Source organism: Rhamphochromis longiceps, linkage group LG9 (assembly GCF_057381845.1).
Source record: "Rhamphochromis longiceps isolate RC_006_pf linkage group LG9, R_longiceps_female_GT1.1, whole genome shotgun sequence".
Lineage (NCBI taxonomy): Eukaryota > Metazoa > Chordata > Actinopteri > Cichliformes > Cichlidae > Rhamphochromis > Rhamphochromis longiceps.
This window is the reverse complement of record NC_140565.1, coordinates 23,128,871-23,152,420: the sequence shown is the minus strand read 5'-3', so window position 1 is coordinate 23,152,420 and position 23,550 is coordinate 23,128,871. Positions and strand designations below refer to the sequence as shown.

Here is a 23,550-nt window from a genome sequence, read left to right as displayed (position 1 = left end):
TCTGAGTCGATCTGTGAAGTTTGTACAGTATAATAAGGGCGCAAAGTGTAGAGAATATAAACACATTTAAAAATAGAGATTGTGCAGCTCATTGCAGTCTAATACACAGTTACCACTAAATAAAAATAAAACACATGCATATGGAAATTCACTGACATCCAGTATTTTTAATTTTGCAGCTAACCAAATTACCCACTAAATTAGATTATAACAGTCCCCGTCCTTTCCTTCAACCTCTTTCCTTTAAAGCGCTCAGCACATGTACTGCTTTTAATGTTTCCTAATAAAATTAAACAACAAAAAAATGCAATCAGCTCCTTTTTCTCTTAAAAAGCCTGCAAAGTCAGGGCTGCCTTTAATAACAGAGCCATCCATGAACTTTTACAAGGCCATACGAGACGGGCTTGTCTGCTTTTACTGTTTCCTGTGCAGAATTAAGAAGAATGTTCGTGTTGTCTGTTTCCCGCAGGGTCTAATGAGGTACCTTGCAGCTGTGTCTTTTTATTTGAAACACTGTTAAAGTTTATGTTTTGCTGGATGTACATTACTTGCGACTGTGATCTGACTAATAGGAGCTCACAGAGCTCTGCAGATGCTTTGATATATGGGCGGTAATATTCAGAGCTTGTCAAAAGGCCATGAGACAAACATTAATTAAAGCACAATCCTTCCCTGTTCAGTTCGTTTTGCTTCAAGGATTCATATTTCCCCTCAGAGAGTTATAATCTAATACCGCTATTCAATATTCAGCCTGCTATATAAGACAAGGGGAGATAATGTTTCAGGCCTGGCAAAGCCTCTGTGGGACTGATAAATATCTGAATCCCAAATGGAGTTCAGTCATGTAGGTGGTGCTACTTCTGATTAATGTGTACATTTAAACAAACACTGCCACAAGCCTTTCATCACAGATTAACGTGCAGACAGACCATGTCAGGGAAAAAGGCCCCTTCAGGCAGCCTTATTCAGCACATTACCCCCAGAATAGAAAACAAGTCTACTTGTAAAACACACAAATGCAGGGCTGTAAAGTTTCCTGCTAATCAGCACAGGATGATTTCTTGTCTCACGCAGAGAGAGCGAGGGAGATGTAGGCTCCTCAGAGGTGAGAGGGGACAGCTGGAGAGTTCTTCAAGTAAAGGGGACGGTGGGCAGGGCGCCATCGTCCAGCTGGGTGTAGGTGGATGTGAAGCTGTGGGGGCTTCTCAAGAGAATAACAAACACAGTACAAGGAGCATAAAAAAAATGCTCACACAAATAGTTTTGGTGGGAGGTTGAAAGAGGAAGGTCCCGTTTCTTTAAAACGTCCACAAAAATGTCCAACAAGTAAAGTGTAGTACTCAAAATCAGTGTGGGAAAATACAAACATGGTGAGAAATCTGCTCCCACTCTGGTCTCGGTTTTGGGTGGCTTTTATGGGAAACTCGAACAGGTAGGCGCCAAGACAAAGAACAAATAACTCTACTTAATTAGATTTCAGTCCAAAAGTTGGTCAAGAAACCGAGATTCAGTTAGGATTCTTTGAGTTTAGCCTTCATCTGTCTTCAAAAGAGTAGACAGTGCTTATGGTTAAAGTTACACTGTATAAAAGAAGATTGCAGCATTCCTTTTCTCCCAGTTCAAGTGTATAAACATAACTAGGGTGGCTGCTACAGGACAAACATCTTTTCGTCAACCAAGAGAGATCAAAAACATTAAGTTTAGACTGTACCCAATAAATGCTGTGGCTGGCCAGCGTGTTTCTACTAATGTCTGAACCAGATCCAGATCTGCCCCAAAGTTTTTCACTATCTGTGGATGGCTGTCAGTTCAGCTATCAATGCTTATTTATTCTGGAAGAAGCGGTAAAACTTTGTGAAATGAGTCTGATACAGGTCAGTGAGCCAGAGAAGCTCACTTTTGACCGATACCAGCGATACTGAAGTGGATTGTTTAGGATATCCAGAACTGTTGGTAGTTTCTGCTGCTGTTAGCTACTGTTAGCCTCATTTAGCTGCTGTTAGCAGGTGTTAGTGAAACAGTCTTTGAAATGAACATCTGATGGACTCCCCATGAGAAAATGTAATCAAACTGTTTATCAGAGGGAAAGGAAAGATTTTTAGCATACTAGAACCTAACATTAGCTGGCATGATGTTAGCTTAAAACCAGCTAATGTTGTTGTTTAGCTGGCTCTTGTCAGCTGTGTGGAGGGTTGCAGGACAATAAGTAATTGTGACAATATTGGGAATAATTGAGCATGTATATACATATTCTCGTTTGTTTAAGTGCCTGACTTGAATTCAGCAAATGAGGCTTGAGGTGAAAAGGAAGAGGATGACATCTGTACTGTATATTCTATGTATTTATTATCTCACTCTTATTGCCTCTTTATGCCCTGTCCTAATGTTCAATGTCATGCTGCTCTGTTGTATCTTAATTGCCCCTTGGGGATAAATAAAGTCTTTCTGATTCTGATCTTATTAAGATGCCTGTGGCATTGTCTTTTTCCTTTGCGTTTTTGCTTTTTTGGTTAAGGGGACCACTTCCTGCTATACCATTAAAGTTTAAAGGAATCTAAAATCAGAAGTAGCAAAATCTCTTCTTACTGCCAGTTTTCCTTTAAGAAACCTTTAAGAAACTTGTGTGTGATAGTAGCTCCTTTGTTGTGGAAAGTTTGCATTGAGTCGGTGGGAGAAGTAGCTTCAGCCGCGGTGAAGCACATGCTGACAGCCAGGATTAAGTGACTGTAATCAACCATATAGTGTCTGGATATGTCTCAGCATAACAACTATCCAACCGTTCTTTATCGTCTTCCTCTTCCTGTCCTCGTCATGCAGAATTCATCTCCAGAGTAAAGGTTGTCAGTGAGCCAAGTCAAAGTAAAGATAGCACCAAAAGTTAAATTCAAACTCTGAGCAAGAATTAGCATCTCATTCAACATTCTGACATGACAAGCTACTCCATTTGAAGCCTGTAAGTGATATAGAAATGAGGCTTCGTTTCATGGTCTCATTTGTGTATGCATATGCACTTACATGTTTAAAAATAGGGCTAAAATGCGGCTTTTTCTTGACTCGACTTGAACAGAAATGTGTGTATTGTCGAGCCATTAGATGATGAGGGCTGGCACTGCGATTGGCAGACCTGCTGGGATTGATGCTGAGCGTGACTTCATCGCCCACCGGATCTCACGCTATGCTTGATTTAAAAGGAAAAAAACGCTTTAAATCCATCCTAAACACTTTGCCCTTTGGTCTACCCCACTATACAAACAGCCACATTCATACAAATGTTACACTATCATTCACATATATAACAAAATAAAAAACATCATCATGAAAGCTGCCTGTGTGGCATTAAGTCATGGTGACATTTTGACAAGTCTAAACCTAGAGAAATCCCTTTAAGGTAAAGTAACTGCAGAGTCACTTTCATATGCACGATTGCATTTTGAAACGCACACCAGGACATAAAGACAGCTGACGTCTTTCATAAATCAAAACCCACAGAGGTTGTTAGACGTTCCACTCACCAGAAAGAAAAACAGTTGAAAAATCACTGGTGACAGTATAAATCCAAAAATGTGGAGCAGAATATTTTTAATATATTATTAGAAGCTACATGGAAGAGATACCCATCTCTGTTTTCAGCTTAAACTGCGGCGTCCCTGAGCTGACCTCTGTAGTTCAGCTTATTGCACAGTTGAACTCATGAACACCTAGTGCATCATATTTGAGATTTCTTTTTTTAATAGTAATAGTATGAGGAATACCTCGTCTCCTTGATATCATAGAGAGACAAATACACATAGAAACTGGGTGATAGAGCAGTCTGATCTATAAGCTTTTGGCTCTCAGGGGTCTGATTAAACTTTTCCCATGTTTAACATGATCATTCACTATAGGTACCTGGTAAAGTGTTCATCAATAGAATTACCCAATCAGCCAATCACATAACAGCAGCTCACTGCATTTATGCATGTAGACATGGTTAAGATGACCTGCTTAAGTTCAAACCGAGCATCAGAATGGGGGAAAAAAGAGGTTTACAGTAACTTTGAACATGGGGCGATCGTGGCTCAAGAGTTGGGAGTTCGCCTTGCTGGTTCGAGCCCTGGCTTGCACAGTCTCAGTCGTTGTGTGCTTGGGCAAGACACTTCACCCATTGCCTACTGGTGGTGGTCAGAGGGCCCGGTGGCGCCAGTGTCCGGCAGCCTCGCCTCTGTCAGTGCGCCCCAGGGTGGCTGTGGCTACCAGTGATGCCGGTAACGCGTTGCTTAGTAACGCGTTACTCCGAATATGACCCCTTTTTCAGTAACGACTAATCTAACGCGTTACTATTTCCATAACAGTAGTCAGATTAAAGTTACTTGTCCAAACCACTGTGCGTTACTATTTTTTTTTAAGCAAAAAGATTTGGTTTTTTCTTTTCGTCTCAGCGGATGACAAACGCATACGTGTCGTGAAACGTCACATAAGCGACAGGTCACGTTTCCCGCTCACAAGCAGCCAGCGACGTAAAAAAGTGTAAACAACAATGGAGGGAGAGAGATGTTCGTTCTTTAGCTGGAAATATGGTCACTATTTTGAGTTTCTGTCAACTAAAGATTTAAATATTAAGGTTCGTTGTACACGCTGTGTTGGCAAAAAAGTGTTATCTACCTTCAAAAACACTACGTCAAACTTAAAGAAACATTTGGAGTCGCAGCACAGCACAGTCAAACTCACAGAGAGAGTCCCACCAAGTGGTCCGAAGCAGAGAGCCGTGACTTCCGCAGAAGGTCCTACACCCCCCAAACAACAAAAGTTGGACTTTGGTGCAAAACCAGTAAGTGATGAAGAATTGAAGAAGTTGGTCGCGCAGTATATTGTAGAAGAAATGCTACCTATAAACACTGTTGACTCGCCCTCGTTTCGTGCCATAATAAAAAAGATCCCTACTTCTGTTAATGCCGAGCTGCCTCACCGAACGACTTTTACTTCTTACTTGGAGAAGGAGTTTACAGAAATGGAGAGAAATTTGAAGGCCACACTGAATGAGATTGACTTTGTTTCAACTACTGCGGATATTTGGACTGCTAACAACAGAAGCTATATGGGAGTAACGCTCCACTGGATCAGTAGAACCACATTAGAGCGTCACAAGGTTGCATTAGCATGTAGGCGAATTCGTGGTAGACACACGTATGATGTCATTGGTACAGAAATCGAAAACATCCACTCCTCTTATGGATTACTCAACAAAGTAGTTGCAACAGTTACTGATAATGGATCCAACTTTGTTAAGGCGTTTCAAGTTTATCATCCTGTCACGGAGTCCGATGATGAGACGGAGGAGGAAGAGTCCAGCCCCAAAGACGATGATGTCACTTTTTCTGATCTGTCAGAAATCCTCTCGGCTGAGAATGAAAGTGATGGTCAGCTGTCTCTTCCCCCGCACCGCAGGTGTGCTTCGCACACCATCAACATAATTTGCACACGTGATGTGGAGAAACATTTAACAACCAATGCAGAGAGCAGGGCTGTGTATAGGAGCAGCACAGCAAAATGCACAGCTCTTTGGACCAAATCGAGTAGATCTACACTTGCATCAGAAACAGTGGAAGAAATCAGCAAAAGAAAGCTCCTAATACCAACATCCACAAGGTGGAATTCCTTTTTTGATGCTGTAAAGAGAATTGCAGAAATCCCCATGGGTGAGCTGAATACTCTGTGCACAAAGCTAGGACTGAAGTGCTTCAAAGATCAAGAATACCAGTTCCTGCATGAGTACTGCATGGCCATGAAACCTCTGACTGCAGCACTGGACATTTTACAAGGCGACTGTCCATATGGAACTTTACTACCAACACTTGAAGTTCTGATGCAGAAGACCCAGGCTGTGAAAGATGACCTCTCCAGGATGACTGCAGGCCTTCCAGATGCCATTGTACAGGTACGCTCTATCTTGAAATTAGTCAGATTTTTTGCTTCATACAATTCACAAACATGGAACAGAATATTAATTATCATTGAAAAATAAGATTAAAACAATTAAAATGTTTACAAGTAACCTAAAACAAAATTAATCCATAATACTGATCTCATATTAGGCATGGTTTGCAAATAATTCAATAACATAATAAATTGTAGGCATAAAAATATCAATTATGTTTTTTAGGCTATTCAGACTCGTTTCGCCGGTGTGCTGGATGACAAAGATGCCCTTCTTGCAGCTGCCAGTTGTCCAAAATTCAAACTCCGATGGCTGAGAGATGCAGGAAGGAGGGAGCGAGTAAAACAGCTTCTGACAGCAGAGTGTTGCACCACTGCTCCTCTGGCAAAAAACCCTGCCAGTGTGCCCAGTGCTACTACATCTAGCAGCCAAGGTGAGATGGACTTTTTCACTTTTGAGGCAGAGCCAGAGGAGGAGACCTATTCTGCAGAAAAAGAAGTCATGGACTACCTGATGTCAGGCTACGACCTTCAGATTCTGCATAAATTTTCAAGCATAAAGACAATTTTTTTAAAGTATAACACTCCAACCCCATCAAGTGCTCCTGTGGAGCGACTTTTTAGTCTGGGAGGTTTGGTGCTCACGCCTAAAAGAAATCGACTTTCTGACAAAAGGTTTGAGAAGCTTCTGTTAATGAGGTACAACCACTGGTTTACTCGCTCCACTCTACTGTTTCCCCCATAACATGCGATGACAACATATACTGAAAAAACAGAGAATGGGGAATCCAATTTAAATAACTATTTACAAGTAATTGAATTAAGTTTATCAAAGTCACTTAATAAACTTATTAAAGTTTTCAAGTTGATTAACTTAAAACAATTACCTGCAAGGAAGTAAGGCAATTTAAGTTGGACCTGCAGTCTCTTTTTTTTTTTTTCATAAGATTAGTCCAAAGTTACAAAAGCGGACAATAGTGCTTACATGTGGATGGTATAAAAAGTATCTTAAGGGAAGTCAAGAAAGACTCTTTGTTTGTTTGTTTGTTTGTTTTTTTATAAAAAGTATTTATGTTAAGTGAAGTAACAAGACTGTCTTTATTTTCATACAAACAAGTATTTCTGTCAGGAAAAAAGTTTTAAGTTCAACTTCAAATGTCAGGAGATATATTGTTGACATTACTGTTAAAATACACTTCCAATAAAGTGAGTATTGGCAAAATCGGTTGATGTTTTTATGTTGAGGCAGTGGGGAGTGTTATTGGCAGCTTCTGAAAGTAACTAATAAAGTAACTAGTAATCTAACTTAGTTACTTTAAAAAATAAAGTAATCAGTAAAGTAACTAAGTTACTTTTGGAAGGAGTAATCAGTAGTCCGTAATATATTACTTTTTCAAAGTAACTGTGGCAACACTGGTGGCTACTATGTAGCTTGCCATCACCAGTGTGTGAATGTGTGTGTGAATGGGTGAATGAGTGGATGATTGGATGTGTAAAGCACTTTGGGGTCCTTAGGGACTAGTAAAGCGCTATACAAATACAGGCCATTTATGGAATGGTTGTTGGTGTCAGGTGGGCTCATCTGAGTATTTTCCAAACTGTTGATTTGCTGGGATTTTCCCACAAAACCATTTAAGAGGATAATTACCAGCTTGCAAAGGAAAGCAGAAGAGAATATCTGAATGTAACAAACCTTGAAGCAGATGGGCTACAGCAGCAGAAGACCACACCGGGTGCCACTCATGTTAGCTAAGAACCGGCGGGTGGTGGCATGGTAGGCGAGTTCTTGGCACTCTGTCAGCCTCTTAGCACCACAGCTAGGTCCCTTAGCTATGGAAACACCACAGCCTACCTGAGTATTGTTGCTAACCATGTTCATTCTTTTAAGACCACAGTGTACCCATCCTCTGATGACTACTTTGAAGATAATGTTCAAATGATCTTAACTGGTTTCTTGAACCTGAAAATAAGTTCAGTGTACTCAAACGGTCTCCACAGTCACCAGATGTCAATCCCATAGAGAACCTTTGGGATGTGGTGGAATAGAAGGTTCAGTGGTTATGTGTGTATTATTAGTGTAAAGTCAAATGTCAGTTGTATATTCATACACAGTGGGGATAAGTTCAAACTGACACCCACAGAGTTACAGATGTGGATCAGCTGCCCTGAAAAGCTCAAGCAGGAGAAGGTGAATGTGAAAGCTGAAAAAATGTCTCTTAGATCCAGTATTTCATCTCTTCTTCATAAAGTGATAGACTACAAATAGATGGAGATGGAGAAATACTGTAATTGCTGTTGATAATGGATCACTTTGTGGATCTCGTGTACAAAAACAAACTGCTGTAAAGATTCAGAGTACAAAACCCATCCTCGATTCACTCCCATCTCTGTCTGAGGCATTTACTCAGGCTGCCCATTACATCAATATTGCATTATACCGAGACCTGAATATCTGGGCCAACATAGTTTCAATACTGAATGACTCTATAATATAAAGTAGAACCAAATAAAGTAATTTAGCACGTTGAGATTATTCTGGGTCCATTACTGAAATAAAATACGTTTTTTAAATTGTTATTCAAAAGTAGATAGCTGCGGCTGTGATTCGATGGGGTTTTTCAGAGGATAAGAGGAGAGTACACTAAAAACTGTAATCCCCTCAACTGTGATCATGTCTCTGCTGCAGCAGGACTCGAGCTTTGAATAAATGATTCAATATGTTGGGATTAAGATGCACATCTGCCAGCTTTCTTTTTCCCAAGACAACACTATCGTGCACAGTTACATCACGCTGAAGCGTGTTTGAAAAAGCATTTAAAGGACGCCATCGCTCATGTGTGCGGCTCTTCTTCAGTAGATAATGGTTGCCATCCATTACTTTTTGCCACACTTCTTCTAGTTTCAGCAGCTTGCTGGTGTTGGTAGGGAAACATCATCATGGCTGTGCCAGAGTATTTCAGACCTGCTGTAACAGCAGAATGGAAACTGAACTAAAGGTTTATGATGAATGCAAAATGTTGGACCGGGCCATTTCCCAGAATGCTCAGGCATGACCCAAAATAAACCAAAGGATAGCAAAACTGGATCCAATAATAATCAAGAGAATAGCAGCGTCATTATCATTAATTTCTATAATTTTTGTATTCATTTTGTAATAATATTTTTATTTTCTATTTCTATTCCATTTTGAAAACAGATTTCTACACAGTGACATGCAGAATTTATAATCAATGGACTAGATCTTGTACTGCTACCAGCCAATTTCTGGGTTCTATTAGTTATCCAAATAATATTCCTTAATCATGACACACCTGCACACAAACAGCTCATTTGGAAAAGGAAAGGATTTGGCTGATATCAGATTTTGTCTGAGAATGATTCACCTTCAGTTTATCTGAATCTATGGTCAGAATGTAAAGAATCACCACTGCAAGAAGCAGGAAGTTGTTAACCATCATCCCTACAGACAGGCCACAGCCAACGGGTTCGCAGACTGATCTACAACTAACGATCAAATAATCGATCAATTACACATTTGACAGGCTGGAAAGAACAAATGCGCATTATAATTACTGAGCATAACGTTAGTTCAGATCAAGTTCATCCACAATACAGATCAGCAGATGGGTCAGTTGACAATCCTCTACTCATCCTACTGGCAGATCTCACATACCTGCACTAGTAGTTTGACCACAGCTCCTTCATATGTGGAAATCCGAAGGTAGGAAAAGCAGCTAGTGGACAATCAAAGCCATCCCTTTAAATTCACGTGGTTACCTGATATCTCAGAGGACAGTGGCAGTATTTAATCCAATGATTATCATTGGACTGGGCCCAAACTATAGCCTTAACTCAGGCTGCACAGAACCACATTGACTGATAAAGACTAAATGCAACTCAGGACAAGTGATCATGTTTCAGAGAGCAGTGAAACAAATGGAGAATACATTCAGTGAGCAGACTGAAGTGAATCCAGGCATCTAATGTATAATTCAATGTGTACTCTCATCTGTGGGTTTACAGTAGAATTTAATTTGCAAACTGTCTGATGGGGCTGCTCTTTAAAGCGATTTCCATGGACTCAGAAATACACAGAGTGGACTACACACACTACCGGCTCTCTTTGTTCATCTGAAGAAGTGACTACAAACCAACGAGCTGCCTGACCCACTGAGAAACGTCTACACCCGTACTGCTGCAAGGTAGAAACTCAAAACTGAATTTAAACAAGCGTGGGTTCATCGGAAGAGCATCCGTGAGCTGCAGCAGCTGCCTGAGATGGTATGGCATTACACAGTCTAAACGGTGAGCAGTGTAAAGGCGGTAAACATCTCTTTCCAAACACGTTATCCCCCGGGAATCTTTTAACCGACTCGACAAACCGAAACACAAAACAAACAAATTAGGGCAGGTTCTGAAACTGCAGCTCAGGCGAGCAAAGTAATGAAAATTAGCAAACCGAATGACTCCCTTAAGAAACAAATTCAAATCAAATTCAAATTTTATTTGTCTCACACACACAACCATACACAGTATGACATGGGGGTGAAATGCTTGTAGCTGTACAATGCCCGACCATTAAATGACAGAAGAAAAGTTTTACAATATTTACAATTTACTACAAAAATTTACAAATTAACTTAGGAATTTACAGTAAAGAATGTGCAAATAGCAGAAGAGATTATAAAGATAAGGATTATAAATTATAGGAATTATAGGATTTATAGGAATTATAGGAAACACAAATAGTGAATGTAGTGAAGCATGTAACCCCCCCAAGTGCCTCCTGAGCACTTGGGGGGTCTCAGACATCCAATAACATGTCTCTGCCATAAACCACACCTCTATTACTACACATCAAAGGAAGCTACACAAACACACAAATAGAAGTGGGATGGATAAACCCCCGAAAAACGGATATATTTTTGCTGGCAATCTGACATGCTTGACTCTGGTTAAATATCAGCTCAGTGTAGATCTGAACATCCAGATGTGAACATAAGTGTATATTTTCATCTCAGAGAGACCACAAGGAGTTTTATGTCTCTCTTGTGTTGTCGCAACATGATAAGGGATTTGAAAAAGGAGCAGTCTGCACAATTTATCATCTGAGCGGCTGCTGCATGCCCTCTGCCGCTGACGGTTTTATTCCTCATTCCTCATAAAGATAAGATTTGAAATGTTGCCTCTGACAGCAGGAAACCCCGAGTAAAATAAAGCAAAGTAGAGCTTTTTCAAATGTATGTCGTCTTATGTTTACTTGTTGTAATTTTGTCTCCTTGATTGTCTATTCTGTGAATCTGTTCCTTTTCAGTAAACACGCCATCCATCCATTGTGCTGCTGTCTAATCCTCACTTATGCTCCCTGAGGAGGTTACTTTCATTTTAAAGTTCTTTTATTGGTTTTTAAATGTCTTAATGGTCTTGGGCCTTCCTATCTCTCAGATCTGCTTTTACCATACGAACCCTCGCGGACCCTGAGGTCCTCTGGTACTGGCCTTTTGATTGTCCCTAAAGTCAGGACACATACTCACGGAGAGGCAGCGTTTCAGTGGTATGGTCCTCGTCTGTGGAACAGCCTGCCGGAGGAGCTCAGGGCCGCAGAGAACGTACATGTTTTCAAGAACAGGCTCAAGACCCACCTTTTTAATTTAGCTTTTACTTAGCGTTTATTTATTTTATGCTTATTTATTCTATCCTGTTATTCTATTATTAATTTAGGATTTACCTAATATTTGTTTGATTTTATTCTTATTCATTTTTTAATCTTCTTATTCTATTTATATTTATATTGTATCCTGTTCTTATTTATTTTATCATTTTACCCTATATATATTGTATTGCGTCATATCTCCAGTGTTTCCTCGGAGGGCGCTCTCTGCACCGGGGCTGTTATTGACCGTGGCTGCTGGGTCTCTGGGGTCCTCTCAGCCTGGCTGGGGGGCTCCTTTGCCTCCCTCCTGCTGTGTGCCCAGCCTGGAGGCTGCGGTCTGTGACCGGCTCCCGGTGCAGACGGCTCCCTGTTATAGTGTTTCCTCACTTGGCTCATGCAAGCCCAGCCCAATTTTTACTCTTTAAGTGTGCGCGTGTGTGTATGTGTGTGTGGGTGGGGGGATATATGTGTATTGAGAGCGTGGGGAGTGAGTTGGAGGGTGGGGTGGGCTGCTTTTAACTATGTAAAGCACTTTGTGCTACATTTTCTCTGTATGAAAAGTGCTTTATAAATAAAGATTGATTGATTGATTGATTGATTTCTCTCACTGAAGGGTGTTTTCAATCTCACTTCAAACTCTAAGGACAGAGGGTGTTTAATGCTGTGCAGAGTGTAAAGCCCCAATGACGCAGATTTGTAATATTACGTTGTAGAAATAAAAATGGCTTCACTTTAGGTCAGGGCTACATATTCCTTCTGCTTGGTATGCGAACAGGACCTCGAGGTGATTTCTAGGACTGAGTTTTTGTTGGAGTGGAAGTAGAGGTGGTGAAAAGGTGCAATGATTTTTATCTCCTGTCTCGGTGAACAATGACTGCAAACGCTGTGTTGCAGGGTAATGAAGCAGGAATGCGGCGTTATGTATTTAAAAAAGGAAATGGGCTGCGCTCTTCTTCTGCATGTTTCTGTCACAAATCAATGTCTGCCCTTTCTCAACGTTAACAGAGTGCTAGCATCTCATTTAAAGGAAGTCTGCACTTGAAGAACAGTGTTTACCAAACTTCTGTATTTCTTTTTTTAAGATATGCTCTTGCTGACAAAGTGTGACCAGCTTCATGCTGCTGTGGAAGTGTTTCTAAAGTTAATGTGTTAATATTATTCACGGGCTTGTGCATATTTCACTGGATTCTTCTCTTAACTTTGACTCGCTGTACTTCGCTCGCGCATCGAAAAACAAGTGTTGAGCATCATGTAACTGACAAAAATTTTTTTTTGTTTACACGGGGTGGGTGGGGGTGTTTATCAGACCGCTGATGTGTGAAGCTATTTTGAAGACACTGTATAACAGTTATTTTTCCCTAATCACTGTTCATAATTGGGAGAAATCATGCCCACCTGCCACCGAGCATAAACAGAGAGGAGGTGGAGAGAGTCTGTAGTTTCAGAACACACACACATTGTCTCAAAAAAAAAAAAAAAACACTACAAAGATTGTATTTCCTGAGATCCCTGAGGAAAATGAATCTCTCTCAAAAACCTTCTGTTGTCTTTCTACCAATACACCGTTGAAAGTGTCCTCACCCAGGGCGCTCTGACACATATGGAAACAGTTCTGCAGAGACTCATAAAAGCTGCACTAAAGATGGCCACACACAGCTGCCTGCTCTTAGACACATATGCAGCTTTCAGAAAGTATTGTAAACGACCTATCTCACATCAGCTGTTTGAATGTCTGCTCTCAGGTAAATGTCATAAATCCATCAAAGCACGCGCCACAGGACTTTTTTTTTTTTATCATCATCACACTGAACTCTGCTTTAAAATCAAACACTCAATAAATCAATTAGACATCAAATCTATTAACACCATTCACAATATCATTTACTTTTTATACACAGTTTTCTTACAGAAATACAATATTTTTATAGAATTGCTGCAGCCACTTTTACTCTCTTAAGCACCCATACACATCTGGAACTAAGCTAAAATAGCCAATGACAGCTAAGAAGCCAGCGAAATCATTCAGCATCGAGCTGGCCTTGAATCATGTTGTGGGTTATGTACATGGATTTTTTTGATAGGCGATCTGGCAACTTGGGTAACATAAGATGACACACAAAATGTGCTAATCCGTGCATTATAATTGGTCGAAAGAAAATCTGAGGGTCACGTAAATTTTGTGAATTTCCCGGGAGAAGTAGCAAAACGGGAGGGTGCCCGGAGATGTCTTAAAATGCGGGAGAAACCTGGAAAAAAAAGGAATGTTTGCGGGTGGTTTTTTTGCTTTATATGACTTTCCATTGAAAATTAACTGTAACTAGTCACCCCTTTACTGGCAGCATGAACATGCCATTAGCCTCTGTGGTTAACTGGGGTTCTCATGTAGCCAGTGGACACCCAAGGAACAGATTGAAAATCTTTGAATGTAGATAAAATTTAGAAAAAGAATAGCAAATTAATAAAAAGCTTAATGCTGATAGTTTTGAGATTGCATTTCAGCCATTATGTTACCCTTTTGATATCCAAAAAGACTTAAAATCCCCCCAAAAACATGTTAATATTAGTCAGACTACAAACAGAAAGCTTCCACACTGAGACGGTTGTTTCTTCCTTCCAGATTTATGTAGATATCAGTTTATAGAGATCATCAGACTACTGATGGATTGCTGCACCTACATGCTCAGGTCTGTCGTCTGCTAGCTGATTTTGTTTTCATGGGCTCCAGGGATACGAGAGTCCGATCAGCCACAAGCGTAGATTTTTGTAGAGATGGTAGAGAGGCTTCCCTCTCAATATTTAGAACAAGTGCATCTTCACCCGAAGGTAAAAGCACAAAAGCATCCATGTTTTAATTAGTTACTCAGAGAAGAAATAAAGCCTCACACTTGGACAGGTCGTCTTCCCTTCTCAGTTTATCTTTTTCACTTTGAAAATATTAACTTTAATTATGAGAAGGAATTAAACACTGAGCCTTTGTAGCAAGTGAGAGCCTGACCGCCTTATATTTCACAAGTGCATTTTTCCTGTGTGACTGTTACTGTAGTTATGTACCGGTTCTCAGATTGCGTCAAAGAATACTCAGCATTGTCCGTGTTACATGGACACCATGGAAAATGGTGGATATTCACTAAAGGGTCTATAATTTTAACACTTTCACCACAGGGGGCAGTGTTTTACTAGTGTATGTGTACTTAACTGTGTGCTGCTGTTCTTTAAACCTTCTTGGTGCTTTTTGTCGAGATGTGAACCTTGGTTTTTGTTGCCTCCTGCTTAAAAAAAATCTGTTTGTTGTGTATTTCATTTAGTTGCACTTCCATCCTTTGCTCTGTTTCTCACCTATTTTGTGCCACACGTGTCCTCTTGGGTATAAATGCCTCCAGCCTTGCTATCCCCACTGCCACCTTGTCTTTGTTCAACTCTGATGTAAAGTTTTCACGGCATAAACTTGTCTTTTCTTCCTGTTTCCTGTTTTATTCTGTTGTATTAATGTTGGATTTTCTTGTGTATTGACTTGTTTTACCTTTTACCTGCCCTCGCCTATGCTGTTTACCTTTCCTACACTGATTAAAGGCAGAGCTCATGACAAAAACATTTTTAGTCCTGAACCGATTTCCTTCGTCTTGCGCTGCTGAAAATGTTTTCCTTTACCTGGTTAAATAACGGTTACATGAACTCTGTGTATGACCTTGTGGTAGAAAGCAGTATTACATGAAAACACAGCCACTGCCTTAGTTCAAATTTATTTGATATCTCTTCAGCACAATACAAAGATGTAAATACATAGCAGCTGTTCCCTCACGATCTATTGATACTGTTAATTTTGGAGGATTTTAGATGATCCCTTACAACAGGAAATTAAAGAAGTATTGTGCATTAAAAAATAATGGCATTAGTTACCATTAGGTTGTGATTTATGGGATAAAAATTCAGAGATATTTTTATAGTTTCCTTCATGTTCTTCAAAACAGAAAAAAATAAAACTATGTTGTACATGAAGTGCCTGCAGCCACAATTGCATAACATGTTGAAAGGTAGCCATTAGATAACAAACATGAAAAATACAACAGAACCACCACAAGCTGCGAGCATGTCGGGGTGTGCAGAGACCTCAGTGTGCTCAGCTGCTGATGAGACTTGGCTTATATTCAGACACCCTGACTCGTTCCTACAGTTTGATTCTGCCTTTCTTATTCCATCGTACAGTGACCTGAGGACACCTACAGCAGAGAAGCTGTTTAATCTGGGTTAATGATCCGGAGAGCTGCTGCAGTGAGTAACAGTCGTTCAGGCGTCAGACAGTCTGCTGTCTAAGCCGCTGTGGTTAAAACCTTCATGTAGAGGTGACAGGAAAGCTGCTATTGGCTAACTTGTGTGTTAAACAAGCACAGAATGACCTCAAAAGGAAGGAGAAAGAAAAAGATCAACAGATTTTTTCACCTGCACTGATGCGGATGAGTTCAACTGGGAAGCATTCAGTCCATCCTTGGATAAAACACGCATAAAAACGTAAAGTTTGGGGCCTTGTGAGTCTCTGTACGGTTGTATAGTTGTGTTTTTCTTTTTCAAACTGACAAACTGACTTTAAATGATTACACAAAAATGACTTCTTTTTAGCACAAACTCTACATTTTTAATTATTTGCATTGTACAACAAGCAAAAAAGTGGAATTGGACAACAAGTAGTATTTACTGATTTGGGTTTTCTCTGTATTCTAGCTCTGTCCTCTCTCAAATGCACCAAATAAGAAAAAAAAATCGTATTCATAAATTCAGAGCTGGTTAAGCATTTAACTTTTTTCTGTTTTAGCATATTTACCAAACACAACACAACGTACTATAAATAGAAGCAATAAAAATAATTGTGCTCAAAAATATTTGAAGCATAATTTCAGCAGAGAAAATAACAAAAGCCTCCTCTTTGCACCCCAAACTGTAAATGCTATAAACTCGGTAAATACTGCCCAGAGAGTGAGCTGCCTAGGTGCTGCATGCCGATCTCAGATTCGTTCTTGTTTAAAGCAGGGATGTCAAACACAAGCAGCCCGGCAAAAACTCCAAACTGGCCCACTGGACAGCTTTGGAAAATGTGAAGGTGGGTATAGAGTTCGGATTAAAAAAAAATTAAGAATAACTAAAATTAACAAAAACTTTGTGCCTTATAATTACATGACAGTGTGGGCAATAAGCTACCAGAACCTTTTCTGTAATTTTTACATTTATTTATTACAATTTAAGCCCAAAGAGTTACAGCAGCAGCGTGTCTTTATCATGTAGAAAAACCGAGACATGTGGCTGAAACTGAACTTCTTCTTATATTTAGATATTTCAGGGATTAAATATGTATTTAATGCTCTTTTTACTGACAGAAAGAGGAGTTCACTGGTCCACTGAAGACCAAAGTGGGCTCTATGTGGCCCACGGTGTAAAATGAGCTCGACAACCCCGCCTTCGAACGACTGCTGCTTGCTCCACCTCTTACTTTAACCTTAAAACCAAACAGGACCTGATAGGGTGTGAAATTCTTTTACATTTCATTGCTCATATGGTCTGAAACCCCAACAGGTTTTCACAAAGATAGCTGGGGCTTTTTTTTAGTCTTTTAGTTTGGAAGAGCATCAAACTTGCTGTCATTAAACAAACTGATGCAAAGCGTCAGTAATTACCACAAGTCTTTGTTACTCACTTTGACAAAATCACTGCATAACGGCATCTCTTAAGACCCACTATTGCACATCAACGAACAACAATAACACAGCGAGAAATTGATGGCATGACAGGCAGTAATTTCAACAGACTGGAGTGTAATGCAGCTATACGACCTTTTTCAGCGCAAGCTTAGATTCACATTTGTTTTGACAGGTAATTTTGGTTGTAAATCACTATTTGAAAGCAGCTTGAACACTCGCGCAACAAAATAAATTAGGGTACAAAATAACTCCTGGGATGTGTTTACCATCACTGAGTGGTGATATATACCTTTGCTAAAGTGTCAAAGAGTAGATTTCTCCACCAGGACACAGCTAAAGCTGTTTGAGCGGACGGTCTTTAAACCCATTCAGCTCACTGCCGCGTGGAAGCCTTGAGCTCAGTGTTTACTGTTTCTGCCCTCTGAATATGAAGGCTCTGCTGGTGGCAGGTGAGGGAGTGCGTGTGCTGAGTAATGGCAGGGAGGACTGACGGGGTGTTTGTGCTGTCGACTGTTTTTTTCCATTCTGCAACAACAAATGAGGCTCAGAGAGACAAAAAACAACGAGACGGGACATGTCTGAGTGGCGGCGAGCACTTATGTAAGCATAAATGTGCGTGGCTATGACAAACGGAGCACAGGTGCGTGCTGTAGTCCGAGCGTGTTTACAGTTGTGTGAAATTTAAAGTGGTGTGTGTGTGCTTACACACGAATTTGAGCGTGAATGATTACAGCTGACGATCAAAGCTTCTCAGCCCTTGTCACTGAGAGAGACAGGGCTGTGAACCTGAGATGATTAGAGGCCACGGGAAAACTTAACGAGCTGTCTACAACCCAGCTGAACGCCCCCATGCTGCGTGCCATCCAAGGCGCCACAACAAGGTATGCGGGCGATGCCTCTCATTTACATAGATACAAACACAGATTGAGAGCAGCTATTAATCTCCAGCAGGTCCTCCAGACCATTCACATTGTAGGGGGCTGGGTTAATTTCCTGTTCTGGTCTTTTTGAGGTCAAATTTAAAAGGATCCAGTCCCACATAGAAGGTAAATGAACACCTGAGGGCTGGGCTTAATTTGATATAAAATATTAATCCTTAAAGGCCCCTCCTCGTCTTCTTTTTTCATTACTAAACATCCACTCTTGTAAGGAGATTTATAATTGCTCCAGGGAAGCGACCTAAGAGTAGTTTTGGGTCTGGCTCAACAGAGGACTTTATTGATTCATTCATTTCATACTAGTAGGAGGATTTACTGCGTGACGTCGGTCAAACACAAGAAATGAATTAAGGCTGGTGAGTGAAAATGCAGAAACTGTGAACTGCAGGAGAACTTTTAACATCTTTCATTAACATATTATTTAATATAAACTTACAGGCGACTTTGATGTTTGGGCAAATGTTTTGACAATGGTGGGAAGGAAACCTCCAGCAGAACTAGGTTTAGGGAGGGACAGCCATCTGCCGTGACCGGTTGGGGTCAGAGGAAGATTGATAAATGATAAATAATATGTAAAGTTACAGAAAAGCTTTGTGGTAGTTCACTGCTCAGACTGTCTTGTAATTACATGTATAAATTTCGAGAAAGTTTTCATTAATTGGCAGAAAATCTTCTTGTACTTTGGTGTGTTATGGATGTCAGTGGGGGGGGGGGGGAGGGGGGTCTTTAATAATTAGAAAAGCTGTAAAACCCATGAAAACACAGTTAAAAGTTCAAAATCTCCTTCACATTTGCCAGGCTGATTCTGGCCCCAAGTGTTTTGTGTGACACCCCTGATTTAACCATTACGGTTAAGTTATGTCGTTATGAGAGAAGCACCTGGTTATGAAATCAGATGTAACAGAAAACTGGATGTTTCTTATGTTTCCATCAATCTATTTTCATCTCGTTTTCTATATCAGGGTTGCAGGGGAGCATATGACAGCTGCCATGGGACACAGGTGGGATACAGCCTGGGCAAGTAACCAATCTATGACGGGGCTAACACAGAAAGACAGGCAGCTGCTCAAGCTTACATTCACACCTCCAACCAATTTAGAATTGACAATTAATCTAACCTGAACCCACTGACTGGATTTGACCCAGGACCTTCTTGTCGTGAGAGGAAATTAATACTGAAACTTTCCAGCACACTTGTTTTTTGCATCTTCCACAACAAAAATACACGCTCACTTCCCCCATTTAATTTCCCCCATAATTAAGACTCTTAGATAACCTGCCAAGAATGCCAACATCTGCAGGAAAGCCTTTGTAAGGACGGTAGCAGTAACACTACAAGGTGAGGAAGTGCCTAAATAACAATGACATACCAGTGCATTTACTGGGCATCTCCAAGACTGAAACAATGGCATCTTCAGGCATTTACTGGCCGTTAAACACCAGTGAAGCATGCCAGACGTTGCTTCTAACCTAAAGCAATTGAAAGTATGGTTCACTTACCTGCTGCTTTCTTTTATTGCCTAATCTGTGCATATGCAGTAAAACAAGCTTTACTTTTAAAGCTTGATGCTTGGCTTTTGACTTATTGTCCTAGCCTTCTAAAGGAAAAAAAGAAAAAGAAGCTGTGATAAAAATAAGATCTGGTCCTTGGATCGTTGCTTACCTCTATCTGGGAGCTGTTGTCTGCTTCCTCTGCTGAAACCAGGCCTGGGAAGCCTTCAGGCTCCTGTTCACGCTCCTGGTCCTGCTCCTGACTGGCTCTGTTACTGTCCATGTTACGAGGCTTTGGGGGGAGCCATCTCCTCCACCGGTGACTGTAAAGCTTCACGTCAACAGCTGTATCCTCATCTCTCGCCTGCTCCTGCACGTATGAGTATGGCACCCCTAAGGAGACAGAACAGGAAAGTGTGATTAATAAACAGCTCTCAACAGCTCAATTACTTCTTAAAACAGAATAACTGCTATGATGCCTTCCAGTCAGGTTTTAGACAGAACCACAGCACTGAAACCGCTCTGACCAAAGTGTTTAATGACATATGTCTGAATACAGACAGTGGAAAAATGTCAGTCTTAGTTTTGCTGGATCTCAGTGCAGCATTTGATACAGTTGACCACAACATATTACTCAAACGACTGGAGAGCTGGGCAGGTCTTTCAGGAACTGTACTAAACTGGTTCAAAACATACTTAGAAAACAGGAAATACTTTGTATCAATAGGTAACTTCACATCTGAGCAGACAAGTATCACATGTGGAGTTCCCCAAGGTTCCATCTTGGGACCCCTTCTGTTTAACATTTACATGCTCCCACTTTCACAGATTATAAAGAACAACGAAATAAACTATCATAGCTATGCAGATGACACACAAATATATATCACAATGTCACCAGGAGACCGAGGCCCTGTACAGGCTCTTGGTAAATGCATTGAGGAAATTAACGACTGGTTATGAAGTAATAGTCTTTGGTGCCAAAGAAAAACGATTACAGGTCACCAGAGACAGTCTATACACCTAAAAACCACAAACCAGGCGAGAAATTTGGGTGTAGTGATGGATGCAGACCTAAACTTAGAAAAACACATTAAGACAATAACAAAATCAGCTTACTATCACCTTAAGAATATATCAAGGATAAAAGATCTGATGTCTCAACAGGACCTGGAAAAACTAGTCCATGCATTCATCTTTAGTAGGCTTGATTACTGTAACAGCATCTTTACAGGTCTACATAAAAAATCAGTCAGACAACTACAGCTCATTCAGAACTCTGCTGCTCGAGTCCTCACTAAGACCAAAAAAGTGGACCACATCAGTCCAGCTCTGAGGTCTTTACACTGGCTGCCTGTCCGTCAGAGGATAGACTTTAAAGTTCCGATGCTGGCCTATAAAGCTCTGAATGGTTTAGGACCAAAATACATCAGTGACCTCCTGACCCAGTATGAACCTTCCAGATCCCTCAGGTCATCTGGATCCGGTTTTTTATCAGTTCCCAGAGTCAGAACCAGACACGGAGAAGCTGCATTCAGCTTTCATGCTCCATATATCTGGAACAAACTCTCAGAAAGGATCAGATCAGCTGAAACACTCAGTTTATTTAAATCCAGGTTGAAGACTCACCTATTCTCAGCTGCATTTGAATAAAGCACCAAATCCACACTTTTAAGCTTAAATTTCAAAACTTACATTTAACTACTGATTTTATCTACTTTTTTTTAAATCAATTTTAAATTGTGCTTTTTATTTTTTAATGTCTCTGTAAAGCACTTTGAATCACCTTGTTGTTGAATTGTGCTATATAAATAAACTTGCCTTGCCTAAACAACACTGGTAGATAGATGTATGATAACCCACCAGAAATAAGCTTTGATTGATATGCTAGAGAACCTAAACCATTAAACCCTCTCACAGTCAACTAAAAGGTAAAATCTGTTGCTGTGTAATAAAAACTGTCAGTTTTCAGGGCTACGATAATCACATACCACCAAAGTATTTTTACTTTCAATAAGCCAACAGTCAAATTACAGACGTGGGGACTGTTCAAGCCATTAATGTAATAAGTAACAGTGTCAGTTGACTTTTCTCATTTCTCCATCTGCCTGAAACACATGCACACGAGGAATGAGTCAGCAGCCTTCACACAGACCAGTGGGCCACAGTCACAGCTAATCATCCCGGTTCCTTCGGTCTGAAACGAGACGCTGGTGACAGGTGAGAAATGGCACCGAGTTACTGTAAACACCGACTTGATTATCTGAGCCAGAGACAGATGGATTGGAGATACAATCTGCTGCGTCACTATAAGAAATCTACTTTCCCTTATTCCATCCTTCTTCTCTCAGAGTGACATAATGAAGCGCTTTGCTGATTTGAATCACTGCCTTAATTCAACAGGAGCTAACTGTGCAGTTTGTATTTTATATAGTTAAACAACTACTTCTCATTTAGATGGAAAAGCCTCAGTGTGGTGTGAACAGATGTCTGCAAAGATGCATTTAAAAAAAAGGTTATATTTTAAAGGTTCACTGTGGAGTTTTTAACCTCCATTAGAGGTGCAGAGGTGTCTTTATGGACAAGGTCAGCATGGCACTTACTGACAGGGAACAGTAACATGCAAAGATGTGCAAAAATTTGTCACAGCAAGAGAAGAAGAAGAAGACCACCTGACAGTACAGGATGTTGTGTATAAATCTATAAATCGACATAAATAGTTTTGTGTTTTTCACATTCAGACACGGCAATGCGCAGATTCACACTACTCTGCTTTTACACGTATTTCTGCTCACACCAGTTAATCCATGCTCCTTACACTCAGGTTGTTCTCACTGATTGCAAAACTTCTCCTGAATTTCTGCTCTTGAAAGTGAAAGTTTGCAACTCATAGTGTGGATACAGCACGCAAATGCAATGTTAAATCCCAAGTTTGAGTCTTGGCCGGACAAAACATTATTTTCCCCACATTTCTGTCTAAAATGCAGAGACTGCATACCTCCACCTTGGAATTCTATTGAAAACAGAAAATATTGTTTTTTGTAAACCAAATATATCAGAATTCCTGAAGCTGATTTTTTCCAAATATGGTGCAGACAACTAAAATCTTTTTGTCTGACACGTTGCAATTATATTCACTTTACTTCTTTTTGGAGCATCCCTCAACGACAGGTACTCAAACTGTAATTGACTTCATCCACTCTGCACTGTGCTTGAGGACTCTTAACATTTTGTCCCTGCATGGCTTTTAGAGTAAAAAAAACAAACACTGTTATTAAAAATATAAGTGGACTGGTCTTTATATAGCATTTTTCTGCCCGATTCACTCACATTCTGGTACTGTCTTCTATTTTAATAGAATTATATTTTAAACTAACATTGTTCTATAATCATAGAACAACAGGGTTCACTTTCTTGCCCAAGGAGACTTTGGCACACAGACTGTCACAGCAACTGCCTCCTATTTTGCTCTTCTTTCCTTTGTAACTGTGTCCTTTGTAACCCCACCCTGTGTTTGATTTTCCCCATTTTTGTCTCATTTCCAATAAGCCATCAGCTTATTGGAAATGAGACTTTGAAAAACAGTAATATACTCCAATTATATTCTAATAGGCTAGTTGTTGTGCCTTTAGGTACAATGTTCAAACTGTTTCTTTCAAGTTGGTATAAAACTAGAACACCTTGAGCACTTTTATAAGGTCAGCAGCTGCTGCTGAGTTCCAAGCTTTTATGAGCGTATAGTTTTATAAACATACTGTAACATTATGGCTTTCTTATATCTATTTTTTTCCTTATTTTCCATAGTAGAGCAGTAGACGTGATTAAAAGTAAAACCTGACAAAGAATGCTTGTTCTCCACTTGTTTACA

The 23,550-nt window shown here is 40.2% G+C and overlaps 2 protein-coding genes across 2 annotated transcripts in view; one reads left to right on the top strand and one right to left on the bottom strand.

Moving 5' to 3' along the window:
- plxdc2b (plexin domain containing 2b) overlaps window positions 1–23,550 on the bottom strand; it is a 120,930-nt gene that overhangs the window by 53,173 nt on the left and 44,207 nt on the right. The window contains exon 2 of the mRNA XM_085418902.1: window positions 19,855–20,075. Within this exon, the coding sequence (XP_085275028.1) occupies window positions 19,855–20,075 (221 nt within the window). The remainder of the gene's footprint in view (window positions 1–19,854; window positions 20,076–23,550) is intronic.
- On the top strand, window positions 4,641–7,321 carry LOC146662337 (uncharacterized). Its single transcript, XM_085418901.1, has 2 exons — window positions 4,641–5,914; window positions 6,140–7,321. Exons 1-2 carry the CDS (start codon window positions 4,859–4,861, stop codon window positions 6,656–6,658), a joined length of 1,575 nt encoding a protein of 524 aa, XP_085275027.1. The 5' UTR covers window positions 4,641–4,858; the 3' UTR covers window positions 6,659–7,321.

What these genes read in the sequence shown, in the direction of transcription:
- LOC146662337 (XM_085418901.1), top strand. Translation starts at nt 4,859, where the DNA reads ATGCTACCTATAAACACTGTTGACTCGCCCTCGTTTCGTGCCATAATA. An exon ending in TTCCAGATGCCATTGTACAG is followed by an intron (nt 5,915 to 6,139) that starts GTACGCTCTATC and finishes TATGTTTTTTAG; the next exon opens with GCTATTCAGACTCGTTTCGC.